We start from the raw sequence: 17500 nt of genomic DNA, 5'->3' as shown, positions 1-17500 counted from the left end.
TTTTACAACAAATCATTCTCGTCGAAATCTTTGAGGTGAGCATTAATATGCAAGGCCAAACAAATGCAGTAAAACCCGTTCCACTTACAAAGCAAATGAAGAGGGAACGTATAAGACAGACTCACTGAGGGAACGTTTGGCCTGAATTTGTCCTTTCCATATCCTGTGAAGTTGTCTCATGTCACTCAAAATACCATGTGTGTTCATGTATTAACAGTGTTATAGGCAGAACTGTAATAGTCTAAGTATAATCTTGACAAGGAACGTGTGCTGTTGTGACTACAAAGCTGCTCTGAACTCCAATAATTAAATGCTACATCAGGTCATTGGGCAGTTTTGCACAAAACTGAGCTGTGAATCTACTTAGAGCATTACAGGCCGAAGTCTCCTTGGCTGCTTTTATACACTCTTCCCTATTTTATCCGTGAATGGACACTGAAAACCTCTATATTCTACTATTCTACTTTGTTTTCAATCTTTAGGTGGAACAGTTACATAGTAAAGACTGTCACAATGTCTTGCCGTGTGAGACTGAACAGTCTGGGGTGTGAACCCAGCCATATCCTGAACATGGAGATATTAACAAGACTGTGTGTCACTCTTGGAAAAACAAGAGATGAGGAAATTCATAAACTTCTTAGAATGTTTACAAAAATCTCTCAAAAGAGGGACAATAGTCAGTGGTGCAGAAGAGGAGCTGGGCAGTTAAATACAAGAAAAAAAAAGGGAAGTAAAACACAAGCTGGAATACACAGTATTTAGGAAAAAGCTTGAAATGACCGGACTTGGGAGAAACATCAAACACTGAAGTCATCATTCCTGAAATTTTTAAAATTACACACCCTGTACAAAACAATCCGTATCAATAGGCACTTCTTAAATAAGGTCTTTTTTTTTCATAGTTTATTTCTGAACTTGTTTTCTTTTCATTCGAAATGGCACAGCAGAGCAATGATTCTTAAATCAAGGCGTGCTGGACGACTGGTGACAAGTAAAGCTAAATGCATTCTGGCCCTGGAAGTCCAGCTGGGAGGTCAGTCCTGCGCGGGAGCTGAAAATGCATATCGTGGTCGAGGAGCAGGAGGAACTGTTGGCTGGATACGGCCACGGAGGCACGGGGGAAAGATGGTTCTTTGAGAAGGGGCTGATGGGAATGCATTTATGAGGACTTCTCTTTTCTTGCTCTTGGTGAATCAGCTCCGTGGGAGTTTACTCCATTTACTCCATTGGCTGAAAACAAAGGATGCATCCACATTAGTTTAGCATGACTCGTTAGTGATGTTACATGTATGAAGACATTTATGTTTGGATCCCATTTTAACAAATATGTGTTCAGAAGTTACAAGACTTGGTTTTTCCTGCTTTTTACTGATATTTATTTGTTCTATGTTTAATTGAAAGACTGTGTGTTTTGATATGCTTTAGCTTGGGCAGTGGGTTCACAATCAGGTACATGTACCCCATACGTTGTGCTTGTTGCTCACCTTTGTCTTTCTTTGATTTGCTCTTGGAAGGAACTTGTTTCTTTTTCAAGGTCTGAGCTTGGGCATGCTCCCTCCACCGGCGCAGCTGAAAGTTGATAAATTTCCACATCATGAAGGCCTGAGTGAGGCAGATGGCGGCGAGGACAGTTATCCTAATAGAGAGCAGAAACAGTCAGTAACTCAAGAGGCTAATAAAGACTTCTGCGTCCCAAAAACTGTGACCTCTTTCAAGTCCTAGTCTAAAATACTGCTCCACAGAGGAGGTCTTCTCCCACTTGGCTCTGCATGTGCTCAGCACAAGAAGTCCTGTGGCTGCATTTCATTACAGTTTATTGAAGCAGGTGTTGGTGAACAACTCTCCCCCTCTTCTACAATGGAGCCCTTCCCGTACGACTGTTGACCCTCAGTGCCACATGATGCCCGACCCAGTGTTGGCAGATGATCTTTATGATGGCTTAAAATGTTCATTTGAATCCACTACAGCTGTGCGGGGAATAACTCAAAAGTAATTTACTTTTGCCCCATAAGAATTAGGAAATAAAGAAAACGACAGAAGTGTACATCACAATTAGCAACTCCCATTAAGGTAAATATATACTCTGAAGCGGAATTTTATGTGGCTTGATGGACTTAAAAGGCTGTTGCTTGCAGATTTTCACCCCAGAATAAATCAACTTCAGTTCCCTTAGTGGTTTTAAAGTAATATTTTTCGCTAAACCAGTCCTGTTTCTCCGCTCAGACAAACTCACCGAACAAAAAGAATATTAAAGTTTCCTGCAGCCAAATCAAAGCCTTGATTCTCAGCTGTGGCGAGGCCAAAGCCCACGGTGAGGACAGACAAGGACAGGGTGAGCAGCCGCCCAAGGACAAACAAGACGGCCCATATGGAGAAACTGGAAGAGAAGAAGACGTGTTTAAGGGTTTTCACCATCGACAGTTCTTAACGGGTAAAAAGACAGAACGGTTTGCACACACTGTGAAAAATTGGAAATAAGTAGTGTGGCATGTGAGAACTCACCCCGTTTGCCTGTTCTCGTTGCTGAAGTAGATCAGGCGGGAAACGTGGAACAGGAGCTCGACAAAATAGTGCAACACTAGCAGGACCAGACCCAGACGGTTCAGACTGAAAGACACAAGGAGCCATGATTCTCCTTTTATTACAACTGCCAGGAACAGCACAGGGGCACACTGCTAAATGTCTCCTGAAGGGCAGCGAACAAACACAATCACACATAATTTTAGGCTTTCCTAAGTGGCAGTTCTTACTTCAGAATGTAGGCGCCTGCAATGTGGACCAGGTACAGGGAGATGTACACAAGTTGGCGTGGAATATCCTCCTAAAGAGTAAACACAAAAGGATTTGAGGCAAAAAACGGTCAAAATATTTACCACAGTGTGGCTCTGCACGTTGATTTAAGCAAGAAGAGCATGATTCTTTGAAACAATGCAGCACAATCAAGGAAGTCAAACAGGAAACAGCCACAGGGTCCAAACAGACGACACAGTACGTCATATACTATTCCAAAATGCTGGGCCCTACACACACACACACACACACACGCACACACGCTAACCTTCTTTGTCTTTTGGAAATACAGTTCTGGGAGAGCATGTAACCAGTAGCCCAGCTGACAAATGAAGTAGAATTTCATCTGGAATCTGAAAAACAAGTCACAAAGTTTTCATAATTAAGAACCACACAGTGACGATCCTCTAAAATAACCAATAAAGGTTTTCTTCTTTATTTAAACCATAAAGAAATAACAATCAGTGTCTCTAAGGTGCATCTGACCACCGCCCAGTTCCAACTTACGGCATCAGTGTATGGGGATATTCCTCCCACAGGGTGACTGGATTGGACAGGAAGTTTTCCTAAGAACAGAGAAGCATTTAAATTACAATCGCGGGCAGCTTTGACATGCAAACAAGAGCAACGCTTATTTATCTACTGTACGTACAGAAAGCAGGATGCTTGCGCCCCAGCCGAAGGAGAATAAGTAGAAGGCGCTGAGCTGGCCCGACTCATTGAACTTGCTGTGCTTAGTTTTGGAGAAGTGCTTCTTCCTGTTGATTTTCTGCAATGACAAACAACAATAATCAACGCAGGACCGTTGGTAGAGAAGTCTGTGTACTCAAATGTGCGTCTCTCACTTACATCCAGCACATACTCCTGGATGATGGCGTGCATGATGATGGCAACCAGCATGTAGAAGAAGATGGTGGCCAGGTCCTTGATGCCATGGTGGAAGTGGTTCACGGCCGTCTCCTCCGGGCCTTCAGCACAGACAGAGATGTCACTTCTTTTATCAGGCAGCGTGTTTACTTTGAATCCAAAATGTCGGCTGCACCTCAGTGAAGCGATTCACAACTTTAACATCCTTAATTCCTGAGGTGAGATTAGCGAGTCATCGGCTGTCGCGGCACAGCAAAACACACACACAGAGCTTCTTGTGTCTTTCTAAAGTTACAAATTATCTATACAACCTCCAACTCGGTATCTGTGAAACACTGGATAATGTGATGAGCTGTGGCACTGAGATAGACGATACATGAACACAGTTTCCAGCAAACAAACTGTTTAAGAAAGCCTGAGCAAGAAATCACTATAATCACTAGTAGAGGTCAGCATAGATAGAGAAGAAAATACAATGGGGCTATTGAATTTGTTCCACTACAGAGAGATTTAGGTGCTACGTGTTATTTGTCTAATTCAATACATGCTGTAAATAAATTACAGAGCTGGGTAAGTGGTAAGGTCTCTCAGATAAGAACTGAATGACCGGCTGGCAGCCTGCAGACCTCCAGCCCGAACAGATCATGAATAAACTTTGCAGTCGTACATTCCTAAATCCACATCTGAAGTTTGCAAAGTAATTGTTAACCTTGAAATGAACAGGACTTGAATTGAGAGGCCCATATTACACCTTAGCCCAAATTCACCCGGCACAACCTTGCCACAAGAGAACTTTATAAATCAGGCAGACTAAATTTAGCTCCAACTGGGGAAAAAAAAAAAAGAGCGCTCTCAAATGGGTTTGTGTAAGGCCACGCAAGTACCGCTCTAGAATCCAAATGAGAGGCTTCCAGCCAGACAGCACTTAAGAAAATACTGCATTATGCGTGGAGGCCAAAACGTGCAGTATTAACTCTAACACATACACACATCATCTGAAAACATCTGTTCTCTCTTACACTCCCAATTAAATCCTTAACTTACCATTTGTTGATATGGTGACATTGTACTGGACAGTGATGAATAGCACTGCAAACTTTGAGGTGACCTGTAGATGCAAACAAAAAAAAAACCCTATTAGGAATGAGAGCCTGTACGCATGTGCACAAATGTACCAGGCATTTACACTAGACCAATTTATTTTTTAATTAAAAATCAAACAGGTTACAAAGCAGTATTGCATCTGTACACCAAGGACTCCCTGCAAGACCCATAATGGAGTGACTGACTCTGACTTATATGTTAATATGGAAGCTAGTGTAGCACAAAGGTTTTACAGTCAGAATGTTTTATTTTAACAATATATTATAGCAACATAATAGACTGATATTACACAAGGATCAGCCAGAAATATGAGACTATGTGGGCATTATCCAATATTTATAACAGAAGAAGGGGATAAAGAAATAGTCATGCCTTCTATAGAAGGAATAAGAATAAGAATATCTCAATGGAAAAAAGAATGCATTACTTAAGAATTTACATTAAACACTAGTATTATGTTGGGGTAAAAATGATTAATGTATGATGAGCAATTAAAAATGTTCCATCCAAGTAATGTGTGGCAGTGATGTGTTAAGAGGAAGCGCGAATAGAGCTGCGTGGAGACAGCCTAATAATAAAGTTAAAAAGGGAAGTTGGTCATTCCGCCTTCATAATAAAAGTATTACATGAGTACCGAATTGAAATTAAACACACACAGGAAGAATGCACTGTTTAGTTCAAGTGTTATAAATACTTCTTAATTTATATACTATGCATGCTACCATTTCGACATACTTTATAAGCTACACGTTGCGGCAGCTTTTAAAAAAATTTTATTTTGTAAAACAAAAACAGGAAATAGTTCGAATCTTCGCTTGTTTTTACACTAATGGCGCTGCTTTTCACGGAGAGCGAAACATGCTTGAAATCGAGCATAAATGTGAGTGAAAGTGGAGCAGCGTGGAGCTCGGAGGGGGTCGTGCTGTGTGAAGGGGTCCCGCCGCACCGGGTCACGTTTAAAACGGTGCTTAGCTCCGAGGACAACTTTGAGTGTCGGTGCAAGCGGGTTTACTGTGATGACAGCGCTCTCAGTCGTTGTATGATTGCCACGTAACACATCTACGCATAAACTCACCAAACCGAGAGCGGTTGCACAATAATGCAACCACCGAGACAGATACACAGCTGGAAACCCCCATCATGTTCAGATATCCCCAAAAACAATGCTATGCGTGAAAAACTTTGCTTTTTCTGATCAAACAGCGGGCCTGTGGTGATTTGAAATATCGATTTCAACATGGGAAGCAGCCAGATGGATGGTGGACTAGTTCCCACGTCGCTTTAATGAAGCCAAAAACACATCCAGACTGAATAAAAACATAATGCCAGGCTGCCCGGATGAGCTGATACTCAGGTGGAATAAAAGCAAAAGCGAAGCCATCGTGCACAAAAAAAAAACTTTCGATTACAGGAGGAAGTAGTGTGAAGAATGCATCAGACAGCCATGTCAGTTTCCAGGAAAACAAATGGGAGTCTTCGGCACCCTGTCCACCAGGAGCCCGTCCGCATGGTTCACTGGGAAAAGCCATTCAACATGTGGACGGGACTTACCTCAAACATCAGCCCGAGAAGGAACACCATAGCAACACAGGAAACAATATCTGCATGGTTCTGGATGACAAACTCATGGCTCAGCACCGGCGGGTTCTTGATGCTCTTTTTCCGGATCCCCATGTCGACTCGGTTCGGCCCAAGTTTTGCGCTTTGTGCAGATGAAGTCGGTTTCTATCAAATGTTATTATTATTTGTTTTTTCTTAATCCTTCTGTCCGAGGACGCTCAAAGCTCCCTCCTGCTTCCTACGAGCACAGGGCCAGGCAGCAATTGAATGGCGTGTCACTCTTCTGCTAGTGGGAGGGTCCACGGAGAGAGAGCCGCTGCGCCTGATCAACGAGGCGCTTTACGCACAGGAGAGACACAGCCGGGGCTCTATCGCCACCTGCAGGCTGGGAGTATAAGAGTGTCCACGGGTGTAATGATGACTGTACTGAATTTCTTTTCTTTTACATCTCTTTTTTTTTTGGAGTTAACCACTGGCCCAAGATCCATTTGTTCTGTATCCAAAGGCCAAAGGGACCATCAGCCTGCTGAGGGGCAGGAGGACATCACGTGTTCAACAGTTCCCCTTATGACATCACAAGGGGAGCCAAATCTAAATCCAACTTTCACACACATTTGGTGAAAGATAAGATAAGAGAAGATAAGAGAAGGTCAAGAAATTATTTTGCCAGAGAATACAAATAGAAAAATTAGAGCAATACACACAATTACAGAAAGGTTAGTAATTAAATCAAAATCAAAATCAAAATAAGAATACAGAGTACAAAGTGTAAAGTGTGTAAAAATGGAACAGGAGAAAAAGAGAGAGGATGGTCTTTATGGTGATCTTCTTTGGTCTCATACTTTGATGGTTTATAGACACACTGGTGACACAAATATATGTTAAAAAGACATTAAGAATTGGATTTTGCATAAAATGGAACTTTTAAAATTAAAACCTTTGAGAGGATTACATTTAACAACAGTGTATTTTATTGTTTATTAGTCAAACTTTAAATTTGTAAGAGAAACAATATGTTATATCTTTTAAAAGTTTTAGAGTTTAACTTTTTACTTACTTACTTAGAGTCTTTCAAGTTTACATTGTGTATATAATGAAAACAATGAAGTTATTTCCTCAGGGTGTCTGATCTCAGATAAAAAAACGTTCCCAGGCTCAGATGTACTGTAAGTCCCTGTACAGAGTCACAGGGTAAGTGAGGTATGACATCACCCTTTCTGCTCACAGCAGTCAAAAGATACACCTGTCTTTCTGCGTACAAATTAACATGTCAAATGAAGCAACATGTCATGGGAAACTTTGGCATTTCATACCTGTCTGACTGATGTTTGAGCCGCCCAAACACACACATACACACACACGCAGCCGTAAGATCCATTATGTGCTTATTTTCCGGCTTGACTATATTTGTTCAGAGTGTTGTCACTGAGGCAGAGCCTGTTCAAAGTATCGAGGAAAGAGAAACAGAAAACAGTGGAGAGCATGCAGAAGTACAGGCTTCTGTCACTGAACACAGCTGTCTACCATGGGCAAAATATACTGGTGAGTTCATTTGATGATGATATTCACTTATCACTGTATGTAATGTAAGGCAGGGCGTTATTATATAGGGATTTGTATATGACCTGTTAATAGACTGACAATCTCCCCTTAAATTTACCTTTTGTCGGTTATCTTTACCACCAATGGCATCTCATTAAACAATTTAGAATAATACTAAAGCTAGAAAATGTAAAACGATTCAGTAAATGATTCAGTAAATAGGTTTATATAAATGTTATATAACAGTTTAGGAATTAACAAATCAGAAGTTTTTCTAATAGTTTTATCAACAGGAATGATTGCTGATAATGTCTTTGATAACATTTCTAAGCATGCCATTTATCAAGACTTCATATAATAAAGTGTTTATGATAGAGATCAAAGGGCAGGAGTCTGTGACACAACAGCTGACTGCGATCACGTTGCATTTCACAGCTGTCTTGAGCAATGGCGCACGTTTAGAATGCAGTCCTCTCGTGATACTTGTGGTTTTAAATCACGCTGTAATGCTTTTGCAGATTGACCAAAATGGGACCTGAGCTGCTGAGGTCCAGCACGAGACTGTCCACAGCAGCTTCTCTTCAGAACCTTCAAAAAGCAGCCACATTTCTGCCTTCGTCGTCACAGTCTGAGACCTTTGGTTAAACTTTTCAACTGACAGCAAAATGCTTCAGTCGGACATTCAATACACAAAACTGCGATGGCTGTTAACCATTGTTGGACTGTTCTTGTACGTGCTGGACATTTGGACAGACATTGGACTGGCACTGAAATATTATCAAGAAAAACATTTTGTGTGGACTGGACTCACTCTTGTGTTTGTTCTGGCTGGGCTACTGGTGACGCAGATCTTCAGCTACTCCTGGTACAGGGACGACATGAATGATGTTCTGTTAAACCCTGAGGGGGAAACAACCATATCGGGCATGTCCAAAGGTGGACTTGCTGTCCGGCACCTATTTGGATTGGGCGTCTTCACCAGGTATGGAATAAACAATGATGACAAATAGTGATGACTGTGATAAGAGCACTGCAGCTTCAGAAGGTACTAGCCCTTGTAATTATTACCTGCCTGTGCACCCTATAGTCAGGAGTGCCTGCATGCAGTGAGTCAAAATGTACAGTATGCTAATCATGCATGTGTGGTGTTATGGAATGTGAAAAACTGGAATAACCACATTGAAGCTGCATTGCACCACTCTACTGTGGGAATGGGTGCCAAATGCATCATCCTCTGTGCAGCAGCCATAGATGAGTTAGTAACTTTGTTTTCATCGTGTTTGACCTGTTGCTAGGTATTATCACTTGCTGAAACAAGGGTTCCGAGTGGTTTGGGCGACAACAAATTCCTATACAGAAGAAGAGAGGAGAGATGTGCACCAGATTCTGTTTTGCCTGGCCACGGATCTGAGCATGCTCAAACTGTTTGAGACTTTCCTGGAGAGTGTTCCTCAGCTACTCCTGCAACTATACATAGTGCTGGGCCACGCTGAGTGCTCAGTAATGCAGTGTAAGTAGAGGCAGAAAGTGAGAGAAAATCAAGTTTTCTGCATATTTATAAGTTTACAGTGTCATTATTCACACCACCTGTCAATTTCTTTCAGATTTATCTATGGTGTTCTCCTTCGCTAACATTGCCTGGGCCCTGGTAGACTATCGTCGCTGCCTGCGCAGATCCCTCCCCGATATCAGGGAGATGCCCTCTGGCCTTCCCACAGCAATCTACCTCCTCTACAAACTCTGTACCATCACCAGCCACATCCTCAGCTACACCCTCCTCCTCATACTGAGCACCTACAGCACAATAGCCCTCACCATCCTCTGGCTGCTCGGGACAACCTGGACACACTTGCTTCACACCAACTTCTGCTCATCCAGAGGCCTTGAGCTCCTGTACCGAGCAGTCGTCGGAGTCATCCTCACGTTCACCTTTTTCAACGTCAAAGGACAGGACACCAAAGTAGCCATGATCGTCTACTACTTCTTTTATTCTCTTGTACACATCACAGCTCCTTTGCTGCTGTTTTTTCTTGGGCCAGGGTTGCAAACAGTCACATTTTTGCTGACAGTCAGTGGTTTAATCCTCGGAGGGTCAGTGCTGGGGCTAGTGTGTCTCGTGCTGTACTACCACTTCCTGCACCCCAGGGAGAAGTGGCGTGAGGCGGATGAGGTAGATGGCCTGGGAAGGGAGACGGAGACCAAAAAGAAGAAGAGAATGAGGAACTTTTTACAGCCCTGATTAAGATAACTTGGTTAGGAGGGTGAATACACAATAGAGACTGTACAGAGAGATGTCCTTTTGATATTGTGCTCGCTGATCATAATGCACTAATGCTGCTATTATGCAATGAAGTTTGCTTTTTAGTGCTGATACAAATAACTAGCTAAGCAAAAAAGTGCAATATAGCTGAGTACAGTAGTATATTTATTTTTATTCTTATATCAATATTAAGTAATTTATTTGATAACTCTAATGTACTGCTGGCATTGTCTCGTTAGACTGCATGAAGACATACATCACTGCAACCAATACAATGTATTGATAATGCATTGTAATTAAAGTTATACTATGTGAATTATGTTTTTGTGTTAGATGCACATTTATGTAATGTACAAAGACACAATGATAGGCAGAATTGTTTTATATATATTCACAAGGTATTTTCTCATGTTTGTATTATCACCTGGCATGCCTCAGCTGGACACTATGTGGTGGGTATGGACAGATGTTTTCTTGGCTGTAATGTACATGTTAAACACACGGTGGCGTTATTGTCTAGGTTGATATTTCTAGGTGGGGTGTTTTATGCCTGGAACCACATAACAACACTAATAGAGTTACTATTAGTCAGAAAAGATGCAACAATATTCAGCACCAATACAAGCCTCTTCTATTCACTCTAATGTCTTCTCCTTTATTATTTCTACAACTCAGCTGGATATGATCTCACAATACTTAAATGCTTGGTAATCTAAACTGTCTAAACCGTAATTGTATGATTAACTGATTATGCATTAATGTGATTAGATTAATTAGTCCTCTGAAGTTGTGATGCATGGTGTTTGCTTTTGACCCTGAAACCTTCTTTTTCTGCCTCCTTTTACCTATGCTTTCGCCCTAGAATATGTCTGTAATGATAATGAAACATGACAACAAAATGCTTAATTGATCCACAACAGATACAGTTTAACAAGACCTGGAAGGGATTCAAGCCTTTGCTCAACGACAATCCAGCAGAACGGATTCTCACAGGCTTGAATACAGCTTCAAAGTGGACGTCTTACCACCAACATCACCTCGCTGACTGTGAATTAAACCATAAATATCAGCTACTACTCTGATCTCTCTCACCCTGGTCTCTAGAAAATCAAAGGTGGAATCACTCAGAAATGATGAACACAGGGGTTATGGATGAGTTAACTACAAATACCAAACCAGTGCTAATTTTGTTTTGACTACCAGCAAAATATTGTGTGAGTGAGTGTGAGCCGAGGACGCGGTTTGTTCCTGGCCAGGGCAGGGCAGGGGAGGGCAGGGGAGGGCAGGGGAGGGGAGGGGACGGGGGGTGACTGTGCTCGACTGGCCCAGCGTGAGCTCACCTGGGAGGAACGCTGACAAACCGCAACGTCCAGAAAGAGCGATGCTTGTTGGCCCTCAAAGAAACGCAACCTCCCCAACCTCTCTATTCCTTTAATTCAGCCAAACTCAGAGCTTTTTGACTTGTTTACTCCAAGGGGCCACTTTAACTTTCATCTGTCAGTTGTGCTCTGTCAGAGGCACTCCATAAAATGACAAATTTAAGTGGGGAACTTGTGTTGGAGAGGAAATGAATCACTGCCAGGTAGTCACCACACAGGCTTCAGTTTTTACTGTGGAGCAGCAGTGGACACGATGTAACTCTTTGACTCTTATGTGTTAAATCCTTGCTGGCAAACAGGCAAAGGTATATGTTCTTCACCGATAGCTAACCTTTAGAACCAAAAAGATGATATTGCACCGTTACACCTGTGGGCAGGACACATCATTAGGGAAAGAATAAAATTACTTCATCCTTTACATTTCGGATGATGGATGCTCCCCTCCTTCCCTTCCACTGTATATTTCCTGGGGTTCGGCAGACTAATGCGATGTAAACCTGCCAAAGGGACTTTTATTGGGAGAAGATGCATGTGTCCTGGGCTGGAGTCTTACGCAGTCTCCCCCCCTCTGTCTTCCTTCGCTTTAGCTAAGCTACACATAGATTTGGCTGTGACTCACCACTGACAGCACTGCCAGGGACCAGTCACAAGTCATTGGGATGAAACGTGTTGAGTAAAGCATTACCTCTCTCTCTCTGGGAGAAAACAAGCAGAGAGAACTCTGGCGTTGACAACCTCTCTGTAATTTCCACTTCTGGCACTGAGAGCTTAATACCCAGTAATCTCTCACTCTGATCTCACTGTAATGCACCTCCAAGAGGCCTGGAGAGCATGGTGAGAATCTGAGAAACTAATGGCAAATCAAAGATGATGATACGTGACAGTGCAAGATGAATCCTCACAGCACCACAGGCCTTTGCTTTGCTCAGCCAAGGACAGAAAATCTTGTTCTAAACATTGACCACTGAGTGTGTCTTACCGTGCACACACAGGAGGACAAATGTGCAAACACAAAGACATGTAAACTCCCACCGCCGTCACTGTCAGCAGCTCAGTTTGGTCCGATTGGACGGCGCTCAGCGTCTACATAAGCAGCCTTGACCACTGACCTCTCTATAACCATCTCTAGCTTTTCACTAAATCTTATCTTTTTGTTTTCCATCACCACATCCTGACACAGCCGGTCAGGAGGGGGGCATTCCTGGCATCCGCCATCCCCACAATTTGTAAAGACACAATAAACCCAGAAAGGCAGGCTGTTTTTCATTAGGGCTTCAAAGTCCATATAAACCATGATTAATGAAGTCCTGAGATGTTGTATGTCTTTAATTATTATGACTTGACTGCTGCACCAGTGCCGCAGATGCATTAGCAGTGTTGGCGATCTGTACACATCTGCCTGGCTCGTTCTGACATGGCAGCTTCGCCTCATTCTTGGAGAATTCCCCGAATGTGGGGGAGGGCAGGAGGGGAGTGATAGAAGGCCCTTTTTTTTTTTGCAATGGCACAGAAGTTTCTTTAATCACTGTACATGCACACTTACAAATGAGATCGGGCAGTGACAGATTGGAGAGCAGGCTGAGGATAATTACATGCAGTGGGCTGGTGTGTGATCAGAGCATGGCATTGCGTTACCCAGAGGGTTCTGTAAATAAAGCCCTCATGCAATGAATGAGGATATTGTAAAGGGCGTTATGCTGGGTACAATAGCCCTACCATTGTTACTATGTGGATTTCTGCTGCAGAGTAGCTGTAGGTGTAGTGTGACAAGAACTGCATCAGAGAAGTCAATCTAGGCTTAAGCAGAAAATATTGTGGATGAGGTCAGTTGTTACCATAAATCTGACATAAGGCACCAATTACCTACAGTAACTAGTCATATACTATAGAGAATCAGCTTTAGGTAGGACACGTCTTTGTTTTCTGGGGTTTTTGAGGGACCCTATCGTGGACATACATCTTTTCCTTTAGGAGGAACTTTATCATGTCAAAAACTAACAATTAATGTGGCCATTTTAAAATTGGAGCTAATTTAGAGCCCCATCCATACAATGATGCTGGCATTGTTGCACAACTCACGGCCAAATATTAGAGTGTCAGACGGTTTCGCGTTTTGAGAAAACATCACAAAATAATGCTTACCTTGAGTTAAAGCTTGTACAAATAGGCCTACGTCACCATCAGATGTAAACAGAATTTAATTTCATTTTTAATTTGTACGTACTGTGCTGTTTGGTTGGCAATAAGTGCATGATAAGAACAGGTAACTGGACCAGCCAGTGCAGGAAAGATGTACTGTGTTTGCACAGGTTTTGTGACCTGAAAAGGTTCTACAATTCTTATAAATTCTGAAACAGTCTCATACTGTTGTCCTCAGAGGAGCTCCACTGGGGATGTTGGTGTTTAGTGCTCTCTGGGAATTTAATGACACTTGTTGAGGAAGGAAAGTGTGGTAATTACTCACCTCCTGCTTCCAGATTTTCCCAGCTGGTCCGTGGATTCAGTTTGGGACTTACCCGCCCATTCAAAAACACTGATTGTTTGGCATGATGTAAAAGATCATTTAGTTGGCTAAATAATTCACAGACAGGGAAATAGAGCATTCTTTTTTAGTATTTCTTTTATTTTAGTTGTGAGATAATTTATTTCCAGCATGCCATCTCAACATATCATCAGCCCTCTTAAAGAGGAGAGTCATCCTATAAAGAATCGTGGGAGTAATCAAAGTGTACTCTTTACTCTGCGTCATGTCCAGACGGTGGGACACAGAAACAAAGAGCAAGGAGGAAGCTCATTTGTGTAATCCTCATTTAGCGCAGGCGGTTTATGTTTCACAGTCATGGACTGAGCACTAACATAATAGCGCTACCCATCCTAGCCCTCACACACAGTCTCTCTCACACAGACGTACATACAGATAGAAAACAGAAGCCATGTTTGTGTTGGGCACGCTCCCACGGCATACAGGATGATGGATTATAGAGTGTTCCTGTTTATTTATGCTGTGCTGGGTAGAGGAATATGGGCAACGACCTCATGCATACAGCCTATGTATGGCAAATACAATCAGCCGTAAAATAAGATTGCATATTATGAATGAGAAATGGGTTCACACATGCACACACACACACACCAAGAACACTGGGCTGCAATCACACATGCACACACACACTCGTCCTTTTGCAGGGGAAGCTTGTCTTGATTAACCTGGCCGGGGGAACCCAACATGTTTTTCCTTTTACGTCATGGCCTGTTCCCTGAGTGGCTCAGTGGAAGCCATCAATTCTAGTTTGTCTGCAGTTTGTCTGTTTGAATTTTTTGCTAATCTGTATTATTCATTGACGGCCTACACAGGAAGTGCTGAGTGAAGACTGTCGTGGTATTTTTTCACTCAGACATCATACATCATGCTTTCCTTTTCTTTTACAAAACATAAAATTACATCTTTCACTTGGACCACCTTCCTCTGCCCTCTGGCTTTAAGGATGGAAGTCTCTGGTGTTTCAAAGTTTTACAATGAAAATGCAGCAGTGGAATATAACCCAGTGTTTTTACTTAAATTCTATACACGTGCAATCGGGTTACTTCTACATTAGCTGAGCATTTCCTTTTTATGCTACTTTATACTTCCATATGTTTGATAACTTTAGTCACTTGTTGCTTTCCAGGTTTCGGTTATTAATGCAAATTATAAATCAACTGATAAATGATGATGTATTATTATAGGTTAAGCTACCCAGTGGAAGATAAAGTCATTAAAATGAACCTTTAGCAGTTGCAAAATTAAAGTAATTAAAACATGAATGCATCTATATTATAAGATATTAAGATATACATGACGCTGAAATTGGCCATTCTGCATAATGAATATATTTACTTTTGTACTTTTACTTCACTAAGAGTAAGGATGCAGGACTTGTAAGAAAGTATTTTTACACTGCGGTCTTGAGTAAAAAATGTGAATGCTTCTTCCACCTCTGTGAAAATGTTTTATTTCGCCATAGATCCTTTGCCGAACAATCGTTCAACAAGAGCTGCAGAAGGAGAGGATTAGCAGCATGAGCCATGAAAACAGTGAGGAGGTGCACAAAGCATCTGTGACTGTGTGACTACGGGGGACAAATGTTTTTCTCTCACACAGCTACTCTCTGAGCTGCGTTCACTACAGCTTATCACCCCCTTGGCAATTTTCTGTTTCTCCCAGTATCAGAAGGCCCATAGATCTGGAGTGGAGGAAAAGATGCTATGCCTGATTATAACATGAGGTCAGGTCTTTGATGCTGGTACGGTGAAATTTGTTATATGTTAAGCCAGTGCTAATGTGATTATGGACATTGATCCATTAAATCTACTGTAAAAATGCAGGCTGCACTAGTTTTGAACTCGATACTGAGGAGAAATGTGAGAGGTACTGTGAAACATTAAAGACGCTTTGATGTAATATTTAACCCATCTGCAGTGAACGGGGGGAAATGTCCATAAAATGCATATTGGGCCGGAGTAAGAGGAACAGGCCAATGTGAGAAATGGGATGTGTGATTTTCTCTCCAGTCTCTTGCAGTGCTGTTGCAGTGTGGGCATGAAAGGGGGCACCTGCCTACCACGATTACCCTGGAGGACGTTTTATAAGGGCAATAAAATCAGGCTCTGTGTGGCTGGAACTCCCCCGCCTACCAGGACCCAGGCCTCAGTCTCAGACTGTCACCTCACTCCTCTTCTGCCATGGGAAATGGGGTGAAGGGTGAAGTTTTACCCCAACTTAGTGAATAACGTATCGCAGGGAGCACTAACACGCTGAAGCTAAAACAAAAGTTTTTCTTAGATGATTGCAAACTACGTAACGGCCAGAAAAGTAATGCTTTCATTTTCTGTTTTAATTTTATCCAAACTAATTACTGCTGAGACTACAGAACACCTACAAATGCAACCAACTACCAAAACATGTTCTGTTTGATAAAGTAATTTTACAGCTCAAATAGGAATTCAATGTATCTCTGCTTTACTAGATGAGTGTCTGTCAGCTGCTGAAATGTAGATTAAAATCAATATGTTAGATCATCAATTTTAGTTAATAATACATTTAAATACATGCTAACGGTAGCTTAACTACATCAAATCTAATAAATGCTGCTGCTCGTAGCCTAGACATGATAACGCAATGGTTGTGTGCTAAGGTCATCACTTTATTCCCCCAAAACACTGAGGATGTAGAGTGTAACTGAGGACTTCAACCATCTCTTTACCAGACCATGAGGAAATGACTTAATTCAATTGTGGGTTTGTAATAATTTCTAAGAGGGTTTCTTGTTTTTCAAAGTGTGTCTTTCTCATTTTGTAAGTGTAATTTGCTCTGTACATTGGATCTGATAATACACTGTATGAGACCACCACCAGTGTACTGTATGAGGCAGTCTTTAGTTTTATCTGATTTCATGAGCCTGCCATGGACGGTTAATGCTGTATAGTGTTGCACTGACGGTGCCATATTGTGTGTGTGATCAAACATTTTGTAATTGATTGAGAATTAACCAGGACTCAGATAACTAGGTCATGTAACAGGTAAGTATTTACCATTAAGGAAACTCTTGCCTATGAGGGTCAAACTGTCAACATTTTTCAACGTACTCAGAGATGAAATCGATCATTTTCCTCCATCCTGGAGGACAGGAATACAGAACTGTGCTCAGACTAATTCTGATCTCTGTCCATGTTCATTTGGGTGTCAAAAAGCTGCCTGTATGGCGTCTCGTTGGGATGTCCAAAGTGCACGGCCTTTCACTCTAGCCCATAATGCAACAAAGGTGTGGTGACTGAGTAATCTCCTTAAACAGGCTCCCTGGCAAAGCCACGGGTTCACTCCTGGGCCCCAGAGTCTCTACCAGAGGAAACTACACCCCCCCAGATCCCAACTCAGATAAAGCATACTGATGACATCACCATCTCCCTGTTTTTTAAAAAAAAAACATCCCAGTGGTCCTCCCTTATTAGCATGTGCAGT

The 17500-nt window shown here is 42.0% G+C and overlaps 2 protein-coding genes across 2 annotated transcripts in view; one reads left to right on the top strand and one right to left on the bottom strand.

The window, feature by feature from the left end:
- tram1 (translocation associated membrane protein 1) overlaps positions 1-6584 on the bottom strand; it is a 6922-nt gene extending 338 nt beyond the window's left edge. Inside the window, exons 1-11 of the mRNA XM_070852854.1 lie at positions 6313-6584; positions 4702-4765; positions 3640-3758; positions 3443-3559; positions 3298-3356; positions 3059-3143; positions 2751-2821; positions 2503-2607; positions 2234-2377; positions 1485-1636; positions 1-1230 (exon numbers count right to left, since the gene is read on the bottom strand). The exon at positions 1-1230 is cut by the window's left edge and continues 338 nt beyond it. Of these exons, the coding sequence (XP_070708955.1) occupies positions 1160-1230; positions 1485-1636; positions 2234-2377; positions 2503-2607; positions 2751-2821; positions 3059-3143; positions 3298-3356; positions 3443-3559; positions 3640-3758; positions 4702-4765; positions 6313-6435 (1110 nt within the window). The 5' untranslated portion in view covers positions 6436-6584 and the 3' untranslated portion in view covers positions 1-1159. The remainder of the gene's footprint in view (positions 1231-1484; positions 1637-2233; positions 2378-2502; positions 2608-2750; positions 2822-3058; positions 3144-3297; positions 3357-3442; positions 3560-3639; positions 3759-4701; positions 4766-6312) is intronic.
- Positions 6585-8491: 1907 nt separating this feature from the next.
- xkr9 (XK, Kell blood group complex subunit-related family, member 9) lies at positions 8492-10390 on the top strand. Its single transcript, XM_070853151.1, has 3 exons — positions 8492-8845; positions 9159-9373; positions 9468-10390. Exons 1-3 carry the CDS (start codon positions 8529-8531, stop codon positions 10100-10102), a joined length of 1167 nt encoding a protein of 388 aa, XP_070709252.1. The 5' UTR covers positions 8492-8528; the 3' UTR covers positions 10103-10390.
- The last annotated feature ends 7110 nt before the right edge of the window (positions 10391-17500 follow it).

This window comes from Pempheris klunzingeri, chromosome 21 (assembly GCF_042242105.1).
Source record: "Pempheris klunzingeri isolate RE-2024b chromosome 21, fPemKlu1.hap1, whole genome shotgun sequence".
In the NCBI taxonomy this organism is placed as follows: Eukaryota; Metazoa; Chordata; class Actinopteri; order Acropomatiformes; family Pempheridae; genus Pempheris; species Pempheris klunzingeri.
The sequence above is the reverse complement of the archived record's forward strand: the minus strand, read 5'-3'. Positions and strand labels throughout refer to the sequence as shown.

Coding starts and splice junctions, on each gene's coding strand:
- xkr9 (XM_070853151.1), top strand. CDS start 8,529: ATGCTTCAGTCGGACATTCAATACACAAAACTGCGATGGCTGTTAACC. Junction 8,846..9,158: donor GGATTGGGCGTCTTCACCAG/GTATGGAATAAA, acceptor ACCTGTTGCTAG/GTATTATCACTTGCTGAAAC. Junction 9,374..9,467: donor TGAGTGCTCAGTAATGCAGT/GTAAGTAGAGGC, acceptor AATTTCTTTCAG/ATTTATCTATGGTGTTCTCC.